The sequence below is a fragment of the Eretmochelys imbricata genome, chromosome 9, assembly GCF_965152235.1.
Source record: "Eretmochelys imbricata isolate rEreImb1 chromosome 9, rEreImb1.hap1, whole genome shotgun sequence".
Classification (NCBI taxonomy): Eukaryota; Metazoa; Chordata; order Testudines; family Cheloniidae; genus Eretmochelys; species Eretmochelys imbricata.
The window spans coordinates 15,178,833-15,191,263 of NC_135580.1; the positions used below are offsets into that span (position 1 = coordinate 15,178,833).

General features: G+C 40.1%; 1 protein-coding gene across 1 annotated transcript in view; it reads left to right on the plus strand.

The window, feature by feature from the left end:
- The window catches only part of SPATA16 (spermatogenesis associated 16), a 117,116-nt gene that overhangs the window by 47,963 nt on the left and 56,722 nt on the right, over window positions 1-12,431 (plus strand). Inside the window, exon 4 of the mRNA XM_077827197.1 lies at window positions 4,649-4,733. Within this exon, the coding sequence (XP_077683323.1) occupies window positions 4,649-4,733 (85 nt within the window). The remainder of the gene's footprint in view (window positions 1-4,648; window positions 4,734-12,431) is intronic.

Consider the following 12,431-nt stretch of genomic DNA (forward strand, 5'->3'; position numbering starts at 1 on the left):
TGAGGAGTGTATTGATAGCCTTAGAAATTACAAGTTTGTACAGGTCTGTATTTTATACAATGATGCCATGTCACTGAAGGTGTCAGAAACAAGGAGATGATGACATGAACTGGAGTCATATTACACAGTATTGTCTTGAAAACACTGTTTATCTGACCATAGTTATAAAGCTAGAATTTGTCCTGTCCCTGCATAGCTGCTTTAAGGGAGGAAGTGTGCCAAAAGGAGCTTTCTCCCCTTCTTGTGTCTCTCTCTGCCTTCCCCCTCCCCCGCCCCCATGTAGGGACAGAGGACAAGTACATTCTTTGTGCTCAGGGGAGTGTAGGGACAGGTTAGGCACCTAATTCCCATTGACATCCAGGGGAATTAGTCACTTAACTCACTTTGACACTTTTGAAAACCTATCAACATCTATCAGCATCTTTAGGCACCTAAATACCCTTGAAAATCTAGCCCTTGGAAGCCTAAGTCCCACTGGCTTTAGATAACAGGTAGGCTTCTAAGAACCAAGGGCTTTTTTGAAAATGGGACTCAGGCTCATAAATCACTGAGGCACTTTTGAAAATGTTACTTCAGATCCTCTGCTGGTGACCCATATTCATTTCCTTCTCTTTTTGGCTCCTTCATTAGAGCTATAACTTTATTTCTGCAGATGACTCATGATTCCATATGCTTTGCTCTGATTTCTTTCTTCATTGCTTTATGTTTGAAAGGATTTTAGCAAAGAGGACAATGCTGTCTTCAAATCTAAGGCAATTTGGGAAGCTGTCTGTCAGTCGGGTGGCCTTCTTCTTCCTTTTATAATAAACAAACAAATGACTGATAATACTTTACACAGTTATAAAGGGCTTTCCTTCTGAAAATCTCAGAGAGCATTTCAAACATTAATGAATTAATACAACACCTTTGGGAAGAAGGTGTCCCCATTTTGGAAACAAAGATGTTAAAGTGATTTTCCCAAGGTCATAAAGGAATTCTGATGACCTGGGAAACAGAACCTGGATTTCCTAACTGTGAGGCTTTTGGTATAACCACAAGATTGTCCTTTCTCTCATTTATAATTTCTGAAAACCTTCTCCAGGCAACAGTTAAAAGCATTTAGATGAAATAGAGTTTCTTATGAGTAAATCCATGTTTCAGCTTGATCTTCTAATTTTCCATAATTGGTTCTTGTATAGTGTGTGTCTACTATCACCTCTTCTTCTAGTGCTTCCAATTTTCCATCCTTTTCTACCTTTGCAAAATCTACGATGTGCATTAGGCTATTAAAAAAATAACCCAAGTTATTAACATTTAGAAATTAGCTACAGGTCAAGCAGAGTATCTTTTATATTGTATATTGAATGGGATGGACCAAACGGCAGGTTGATATAATACTAAATATGGATTAACACCAGAGACAGTAAAGACTCTAAGGGAGCCATAGCTTGTGAGTTAGTCAATTTTACACTTAAAATTAGAGAGAGAATAAAATGTACACAACTCTACATTATACTGAAACATTGTATTTTTATTAAGGGCTGATGATGACAATACATGTCATGAGAGTGGAACTCAATGGCTTTATAAATGTCACCTGAACTCCCAAGATAAACAGAGCGCTATAACACGCACACCAGATTATGGGGTATCATTTATTTTCCATTTCCATCTGGGTTTTGGGAAGAGCAGAAAGTACAGGCCCCTTGAAATAGAGGTCCCTTGTGTATAGTAATTGACATTCATTTAAAGCAGAGTGAGACACCGTCTTCTGTATTGCTACCGTGATTTGTATTACAGTAACACCAGAACTGAGATTGCGGTGCTGTAAAACCACAGAGTAAGAGCAAGTTCCTTCTGCAAAGAGCTTACATGCTAGAGTTAGGATAGGTAACAGGTAGGAGAAAGGAAGAATTATTATATCCATTTTGCTGATGGGGAACTGAGGCACAGAGAGACTAAGGGCCAGATTTGTAAAGGTATTTCGGTGCTGAAAGGTGTAGATACGTTCCTAGTGGGATTTACGAAAGTGCTTAAGAAGGGGCAGAAATTTAGCAAGAACTGGAACAGATGCTATAAACTAAACATGGAGACATCAAATGTGTACATGGTTAGAACCCTATTCATAAAAATGAGAACAAAATAATGGGGAAGAATAATAGGGAAAGGGTATCATCTGAAGTACAATGGTGTCTCAAGCACTGTACAAAGATTTAGTAAGAAATGGTCCTTGTTGTCTTACAAACTAAACAGGCAAGACAGTCAAGTATTATTGTTCCTACTTTACAGACAGAAAGCTGGGTCACAGAGAGATGAGGTGGCTTGTCTAAGGTCACACAGAAAGTCTGTGTCATGTACGAATCCACATCTGAGTCCCAGTACAGTGCTTGAACTACAAAACTACCCCGAAAACTGTTTGAAGCTGAGGCTGTCCATGTCATAGAAATGATAGGTGGATTTGGGGTTACATTTTCAACAGGATAGAGTCATCTGGATGATAGGCTCAGCGAGTGTTGCCTGGAGTGAGGATGGGGAAACAAACTCCTGGCATATGCCAACCGACCCATCTGGTCATATTTGGCCCATGGCAGAGCTGCTTGGCATCCCCACAGTGACACATTCATACTGCAGTGGACAGAATGAGGCCATGATGAGCATGACATTTTGGAGTAAGGATCTGCAAAATTTAATCTTTAAAATTGTAGCAGTTGTTGAGTAATAGGTCCAGATGCAATACCAGCTAGCAAATGTCTGCTTATTTCTGCATTCACCTAACATAAAGCCAGCTGAATGGATTATGGATCCTATCCGTGCACCTTCCCATTTCAGCAAAGCTTAGAAAATGGAAACATGTCAAACCTGGATAGATAACATTTCTTGGTATTGGAAAGAATCCATAGCTGCAGATAGCAGGCACAGTTCTTAAATAAATCTCTCCTCATCACACACATGCCTGGTGAGCTGGAACTAGAACTAAAGACTTTTAGCTCCTCTGGCCTTCTTCAGGCCTCGCCACTTTACTTGAAGAAGAACTGCTTTAGTTCATAATAAAAGTATCTTGTCTTTCTTTTGGGCTAGATGCTAGAGGGCAGCATCACTCACACACACACACACAATACATTTCAATACTAACTATTGCCTTTACCAGAGCAGGTGGAAATATTACAGACCACCCTGCATATAAATTGTGAACAACAATACAAAATCGTTCTACAAATCTAGGCAAAATCCTTTCAGATCTCTTGCAGGGTTCTTATGTAGCTTCTCCCTTCCTCCTCAGCTATATGCTGGGGGTGAAATCCTGGCCCCACTAAAGTTAATGAGGGTTTTGCCATTGACTTCACGGTGGCCATGATTTCACCCTTTGTATCTACTGTTTCAGGGTTGTGAGAGTACTAAATGTGCTCAGTTAGATGCTGTTCTTTGTCCTACTGAAGTCACTGGGACTTGTGCCAGTGACTTGAATGAGGACTAGATATAGAGCCTTAGAGCTAAATCCAGCCCTCAGATGCATATCCATGGCTTCTACTGAAGTCATCTCTCCCACTGAAGTCAATGGAAGCTGCATGCATACAACTGAGCACAGATTTCGTTCCTAGGTCTATAAGACAGAATCACAATATGCAGCCCCCTAATACCAGGCCTGCTTTGAAATGTTTATTATTAAATCCTTGTAATTTTTGGTCAGATCTTGTTAAGAACATGATACTGTCTTAGAAAACAATCTGAAAGGGTATTACAACAGGATTGGGATTACTCGTTGCAATACACTTAACTGGGGGGAGATTTCAAATTCAATTTACAGTAATGTCAAAGTACAATTAATATATAGGCAATGATAAGGGAAACATGCAGACGTACACATTGATAGCACTACTTCAACAAATAAACTTTTGGTGCTAGTAATTAGGTACACAAGATTATTATATGTTTAATTGACTAAAGTGACAATTTGGAATTACATCTAGTAACATTTAATTGGATTTGGAATCTCCAGAGGATAGGAAATGGAGAGCAGTGTGGAGAAGCAGCAATAAAAGCAAACTGATTTTCTAAAGTAGGTGAAAACAAAGCATTAATATCTGCTTTACAATAGTTTTTAATATCCCCCCAGTCTAATAAGAGTAATGCAATGGTTGTAACAAACAGTCTGGATACTAAAGCGTATTCAATTAGATACAAAGATTGCTGATTGGTTTGGGGTTTTTTTATAGCATAATTTAATCAAAGGTGAACTATGTTTGACTTTGCTGTAGACTGAGATATTCTCAGACTCACAGTACATCCCAGTGCTGTTCTGGAAGAAATTTAGACTGTATTTAATGTATTTTAGTCCATAAATGCTTTAAAGCATAATAAGCAGCAGCCAGAATAAAATATTTTTGAGCAGCTATTAAATATCTGAGCACAATATAAATAGAAAAACCATAAAAGGAAAAAATGTAAGGTTGTTTTCTTGCGTATAGTTTAGCTACCTAATAAAAATACTTGCTGTATTCCCAAAATATGTTTTACTGTTGAACAATGACTGATAGTTCTGTATAACTGTGTGCCCTTTTTATATAAACTTCATATTATATTCATTTTATATTATCTGCTTTAAAGGCTTGGTACTTTTATCTCAGCCCCCTCCCCAATATTCACGTCTTTATTCTGCTCTTGTCATTAGGAGTGCCATGACTGCTGACTACATGTACTGGCTGTCAGGAGGCAGTGAGCAGCATATAAGCAAGCTCATCAAACTGTATTGGCAGGTAAAAATTGATGGTCTAACTAGCAAGGAGGAGCCCATCTCACTATTAGAACCAAAATGAAGGATTAGTGCTTAAAAGACTGCCGACAAAGATAGCTCTGGGGCATATCAGTCAGCAGGACACTGTATAGTGCTAACGTATTTATAATTAAGCAGATTTTCTGGGTCTAATTTTAAGGGCAAAATTCAAGGTTGTTGTTGACCCTTGGCTCACACTTCAATTTTATGGAGTGCTATAAAATTTAATTCCAGATATTGACCCTTTTTTTAAAAAGTTTGGCTGAGACTGTTTTTCTAATAACTTTTCCTACACTTTGAAATGGAAGGAAAAATGACCTAACCAGTGGTCTCAGGGAAACAGAGTACAATAAGAAAGACAACTAGTAAGACCCCAATTCTGCAAAGATTAATCACTGCATGTAGTCCTATCAGCTTTGACGACCCTCATCGCTCGAGCAATTATTACTGTCTTGAGTAAGGTTTTGTAGGATCAGGGCTCTGATCTAACAAAGCACTCAAGCACATGTTTAACTTTAAGCACATGTGTAGCCCCATGGACTGTAATGGGAGTACTGGTGTTCTTGGAAGTAATCAAGTAAGCATTTGCTGGATTGGGGCCTAGAGGCTTAGTGCTAGGTCACTGGTGTTAGAGAGCTTATTCCTTCACTCTCCCACTTCCCTGGTCCTTCTCGCATGAACAGAGAGCAACAATACCCGAAGTCCGAAGGTGCAAACAATTCGATGTTTATTGGGGTGAACTTCCAGCAAGCTTAAATACAAGTTCCTTTTTCCTTATTTTCGAATCCCAACTTACTTCCTGTTTGCCCCTAATTTATATAGTAATATTCTTGGCTATACCTTAGCCAATCATTCTACTGAAATTTAACTAACCAATCCTAACATATTGTAACATGATTAGCTAACCAATTATATCCCACCACCTTAATTAGTTTACACCCAGCAAAATTAATTATACAGCAGACAGAAACAATCACAGAACCAGACAGAGACCATGCCAATAAACAATAGCAAAGTGGGAACTATAATGACAAAACAATACAGAAGTGAGGATTTCACAACTACATCTATAAAGACATAAGAGTTTCCCAGCTGTGTCTATTGATAAGTGAGTTCTTACCAGACAAAAAACTATCAACCTCAATTTCCTTTTACATCTTCTAGGCACTTCCCTTTCTCTGGAGGTGATAGGCACTATCAGGACAGGATTGTATTCCTAACAGCCCAATAGCACCTTCTTTCAATGTGACTAGTTTGGAATGTGAGGATGTGACCGGTCGCTTCCCAGCTTATGGCTGCCTCTGTCGCTTAGTCAAAGGCCTTAGCCTAAGAACAGGGCCTCAGACTGTCACAGTAAGAGAAGGACCTTACACTGGCAGACTGTGATTTTGATTCTTTCTTTTATACCTCTAACTAGCCAATTGATAAGAATACACCTAAATTCTTAAAGTACAGGCCTTTACAGACAGGTCTGAATGTCTATATCCTAACAACTGGTATTGGTTACATCTCTAACCTCAGTCTTAAACACACCCACAAACCCACGTGTATACACACACATACATGTGTGTGCTCCTGAAACTCTACTCACTCCAGTAACTGCTTGAGAGTGTCTCCTCCTTCCTGTCTCTTTATTTTTAGGATTGGATTAAGGGGCTAATAGAAGGATCTCCTTATTTTTCAGAAACAACAAGAAGTCCGGTGGCACCTTAAAGACTAACAGATTTATTTGGGCATAAGCTTTTGTGGGCTAGAACCCACTTCATCGGATGCATCGTGGTCTAGAACCCACTTCATCGGATGCATGGACTACTTATGACCAAATGGAGTAAGCTTATGCCCAAATAAATCTGTTATTCTTTAAGGTGCCACGGGACTCCTTGTTGTTTTTGTGGATACAGACTAACACGGCTACCCCCTGATACTTATTTTTCAGTTGCTTCTTCCCATCCACTCTCTGGGCATTAGTTCCCTACTTCTCCCCTTCCTGTTTGTGCCTTCCCTCCTGATTGCCCAAGCTGGCCCTAAGCACAACCATAACATGGTTCAAAGACTGTGTGGCAGCTGGGGTTCCAGCTTTTGAGGGACCCACCTCCCAATTTGCAGATGGGGCCCATTCCATTCTTCTGGCAGTGAGACCCAACAAGAAGTTCATCCCCTACCATCGGAGAGTAATTCATGGGTTGTCCCTCCACTCTCCAGCACTTAGGACCAAAGGCAAAGGTGACCCCTCTATCAGTTATAAAACTAATTCTTTCCACTCCCTGATTGATATTTGCCCCAGCTGTACCTCCCTATCTGCATGTCCCATTGTCCAAACAAGTGCTTCGTGGCCTGATTCCCAGGATGAGATGAAAGATGTTTTATGTCAAGCTACTTTGTCACTGGTTAAATGGTTAATACAAATCCATACAATCTACAATGGTTTCATATATTATGCATAAACTTTACCTTCTGATAAAATATCAGGATCTGATTCTGATCCCACTTACACTGGTGTACACCATATCATAGTTACTCTTTGTTGTATGAAGACCAAAAGAAAAAACACTTCTAATTAACCCCAGTGGAATGAAGATCAGAATCAGGCCCTTTATGTTCCAGCATCACTCCTGGAGGTCTGCAGGATGAATCTTCCCTTTCCTAGGGTGACCAGATAGCAACTGTGAAAAAACGAGACAGGGGGTGGAGGGTAATAGGCGCCTATATAAGAAAAAGTCCCAAAAAATTGGACTGTCCCTTTAAAAACAGGACATCTGGTCACCCTACCCTTTCCTAAATTGTTAGCTGCATCCTCTGACTTCTTATTTATACACACGAATACATCTCACCCTAGGAGCCATCGTCTTTCAGAACTGTTGTGAGTGCAAAGCATGTCTAGTTTACTGAGCTAGAATTTGCTGTGCCTGTGAACTTTCAAATGTGAATCGACCAAAGGACCTGTGTATTAACCTCTACCTCAGCCCAGGTTCCAGCTCCACTCCCATTCTGTGGGCTTGATTCATGGGCTGGACACTGGGAAGGGTATTTTCCCCCTACATGCTTACTGCATGTGCATCAGGAGATCCAGTAAAGTCCCAACTCCCCAAGACCTCACTGGTGGGAACATGCAGTCTTTGCCATCTCTGTTCCTATTTCTTTTCTGCCTGTCCTTGGAGCTGGAATTGCTCATCTCCTTTGTTTGCAGAAGCTGTGAAGTGTCAACAAAGATCTTCCCATTTGTTTGATCTTTCCAGGTGCTTGATTTTCACTCTGAGGCAGACTTTGCTTCACTGGACAAAGTCACTGGCTTTCAATTTTGTGTTTTTAGCATGGGATAAGGACTCAATAACATCTAAGAGTGTTCACATACAGGCAGCTAGGGCCCAATATTGTGCCCACTGAAATCAGTAGAAATACTGGGGCCTAAGAAAGCACTGTATGTTGAAGATGCATGAACAACAACCTTACCTTTCTGAGTTGCTGAATTCTGTGCATTCAGCATTAAGGGTCACTTCAGTGTTAACAGTGCCCATAGCAATGATTACCCAGTATTTTGTGGGGCATGACACCATTGAGACCTATCACCAGAGGGTGACCGGGGAGCATTAACAAGTACTGATCTTTATGTTAATGTTCTCTCTTTATCTCTGATTAAACTGAAAATAACTTGTCACGACTGTACATGCTTATGTGCCTTTGTAACCAAAGCAACAGCTATTGATGCACGCTCCTTTTCTTGTTAACCATTCTCCTCCTCCGGAATTCTGCAAGGCAGTCTCACGATTTTGAGGGAAAGTAGAGAAGAGGACATACCCAGGATGGAGATCTTGGTGGAGATCATTAAGGCTCTTTACTTTGGTAAAGATTGATTTTTATGCGGGGGGAAAACTATCACACTTTACTTTTGATCCAATGGCCTGACACAAGGTTTTCAGGATTCTGCTGGCTATCTTCGTATCTTCACTTAGTGATTTTGCTTTGGAATAAGACTCATCTTCTGCCTCTTCCATGGCTTCGAATGTGTCACCCTTCTTGAATCTTTCCACTGGCTAGCTTCCTCTTACTGCATAAAACTGAGGCTCTTTATCCATATAGACAAAGCTTTTTATTATCATCTTGCCTCCATCAATATCTCACCCTTTTTTCCTTCCTCTGTTCCTTATGATCACATTGATCCTTTCATCTTATTTCTCCCTTCATCCCTCTCTCTAGTTTTTGGTTGCCCCTATCCCTGGCAACATCTGCCAAAAACCCTCTTCCTCCTTCAAATCCCTCCTTAAAACATACCTGTTTAAACAGCCCTTTCTATCATAGTAATCCCTAGACTTTTTTTCTTCTCCACTGATGGCCTATGTCTTCTCTTGTGTTTGTTTGCCTTTAGATATATATATAAACCCAGTAATTCCTGTATCAATCCCAATCATTTGTGGTTGAACTAAAGAATATCTTTTAGAAAGACATCCCATCCTGATTTAGACATTTCAGTGATGGAGAATTCACCTCGTCCTTTGGAAAGATAATCTATTGGTTAATTACTCTGTGTTAAAAATGCACACCTTATTTCCACCTTGACTTTGGCTAGTTTTAACTTTCAGCCATTGGATATTACTATGCCGTTGTCTCTACTAGAGAAAAGAGCCCTTTACTGACAGATATCTTCTCCCTACTTACGAACTTATAAACTGTGATCAAGGCCCTCTTAAGTTTCTCTTCATAAACTAAATAGATTGAGCTCCTTAAATCTCTCACTCTAAGGCAGGTCTTTCATTCACTATACTTCTGTGAAATGATGTGTAATATGACATACAATATTAGTTCTGAAAAATAATCTTTTCTGTCTAGTCCATTATGAGATGGAAGTATAATTAGAGCTCAGTGGGGAATGGTTTTCCCATCCCAAATAAGGATGAAAAATCAAAATCTCAAGTTCTCTCAAACTGAAACTCTGAAGAAAACAAATTGAATTGGGTCAGTCGACATATTTTATTCACATAATTTCTGTTTCATTTTTATTTCAACCTTTTTCTACATTTTTAATAACTGAAAAGTCATTTCAAACTGACAAAATGAATTTTTTGTTTCAAAAATCTTGAAATGGGATATTTTGACAATTTCAACACTTTTTTCCGAAAAAAATTTGAAATTGGAACTTGATCAATATTGAAACTTTCCTGTGACCAATTTTGGTTTTAACAAATTGGGTTTTTCGGATGAAAACACATTTTGTCAAAACAATTCCTATGTATAATGCTGCATAGCACTGAGCTAATAATTCACTGAATAATAATATCCATTTCAAATTAAGCCTTTTGTTCTGCTCATAGAATATCTTTTCAAAAGTTTTACCCCACGGGGGGATAACAAATATGTAAAATTAGCAATGTCTGTCTTAGTTGCGATTGGTCATATAAGTCACAAGGTATTTTTTTCTGTTCCTGGATTATTGGGCAAGTGTAACCCCCTGGTGAGTATGTGTTACAGGTCCCTCTCTGTGCTGATCCATGAGGATCTGTCTGTTACAACACCAGCTAGAGAACCTTCAGGATCTGTGGCTGTTTGTGCCTGGGCCTTTTGGACTTGGCTTTCTACAAACATTTATGTCAGTTCAAGTGTATTGCTCAAACATTTACAGAAAAGAAGGGGGACACTAGTGGTAGAAGCAAATTCTTTAAATATTTAAATGGAATTTGTTTTGCTCTGTTTATGCAATGTTCATTGAGACCTCAGCCCTTCCCATGTCAAAAATCTATGGTGCATAAACACAAAATAATTCATTTACAGTGTGATGAAGCAACTAGACCCCAATCCTACATGGTCTGAGTACTTCTTGAGTAGTGATCAGTACCTTCAATTCCCATAGAGGTCAACTTCAGGATCATGACCCAAGAGAGCAAGGTTAATAGCAAGAAAACTCAGACTATAACCAAAATACCATCAGCAATCTTCATTTGGTTATGGGGGCTACCAGCAGCATTATATACTGGTTCTATAGATGTGTCCCATAATCAGCACTTCATGGCATGTCAGGTTTTCAGCTTGGCAACAGGGAAAATGTTTTGTAATCCTTCTAATGGAATGTTTCACGTGAATTGATAGTTTAGTTGCTTTGGATCGCTGGGGTGTCATCTTAGTGAGAAAATGTATTTCTCGTCAATTCTTCAGGGCACCATATATTTTGTGGCTAAGCTTGTTGTCATATTTCACTTCAGAAGTGCCCTGTCTGGCAATCCATGTTCATAGAAAGTCCATTGGCTTCAGCTGGTATTTTGTAAGTGTCAGTACTTCAGGATAGGGCCCATATTTTTGAAACAATGTAGTTAGAGGCAAATATCCAAGTTACATATACCCTAGTAGAATGTATTTTTGCCCTAAGAAGTATTTTTTAACTTTTCTCACTGTGGGAAAGGGTAATGTGTTTCTTTTCATCTTCTCTCATCGCTCTTGCCAATAAAATCTGTAGGCCTATCCAAATTGTATATATGAGACATGGATATTTTAAAGGATTAATCCCTTTGTGCTTTTAATTTTCCAGTTGAAGTTTGGAGTGAAATCATCTTGCATTTCCGGGCCCACCCTCTACTCCGGGTCCCAGCCCAGAGGCCCTAGGGATAGCGGTAAACCGCTTGAACAAGTGGTTCCTTCCCCTGGGCTACTTCCCTGTCCTGCCCTTCAGCTTGTGGGGCTTCCTGCCCTCCCTCTGCACAAACCAGGTGTCCCTTTATCTAGGGTCTTGGCCTTCTTAGCCCACCGCAGCACTTCTCCAAACTCTCCTCTGCTTCCCTCCAAACTGCTCTCTGCTCCAACACCAATCCACTCTACTTCAACTCCTCCAAACTGCTCTCTACTTCAACATCAATCCACTCTGCTTCAACTAGCTCAGTGGTTTGAGCATTGGCCTGCTAAACCCAGCGTTGTGAGTTCAATCCTTAAGGGGGCCATTTAGGGATCTGGGGCCAAAATTGGGGATTGGCCCTGCTTTGAGCAGGGGGTTGGACTAGATGACCTTCTGAGGTCCCTTCCAACTCTGATATTCTATGATTCTATGAACTCCTCCAAACTGCTCTCTGCTCCAACACCAATCCACTGGGCTTCAACTCCTTCCCTTGTCTGACTGAAGCAGGGGGTGGTTATCAGGCTTCAGGTGCTCTAATTGGCTTCAGGTGCTTTAATTAATCTATAGCAAACTTTCTTCCCTCTACAGGGAATAAGGCTTCCTTCTAACACTCTCCTGCTGCCCTCTGGCCAGGCTGTATCACAACACAAAAGAAGGATAGTCTTCTTCTTAAGACACTGGACTGTAACTTAGGAGATCTGGCTGCAATTCCTCACTCTGCATTGACTTCCTGTATCATCTTGAGCAAGTCACTTAAGATCTGATCTAAAGCCAATTAAAGTTATTTCTTCTTTGTCATACTTATTTGGATTATAAGCTTTTTAGGGCAGGAACTCTCCTATTAGTAGGTGCTTCCATCATAACAGTATTTGAGCACCTCCCAACCGTTAATATATTTTTCTTTCCAATACATGTATGAGGTAAGGAATTTCTAATATTCCCATTTTGCAGATGGGGAAACTGAGTCAGAGAGAGACCAAGTGCCTTGTGCAAGATCACACAGGGTAGTTATGGCAAAGCAGGAACTGAAACTAGGTCTCCCTCAGCCTAGGCTACTGCACTAACCACTTGACTGTCCTTCCTCAC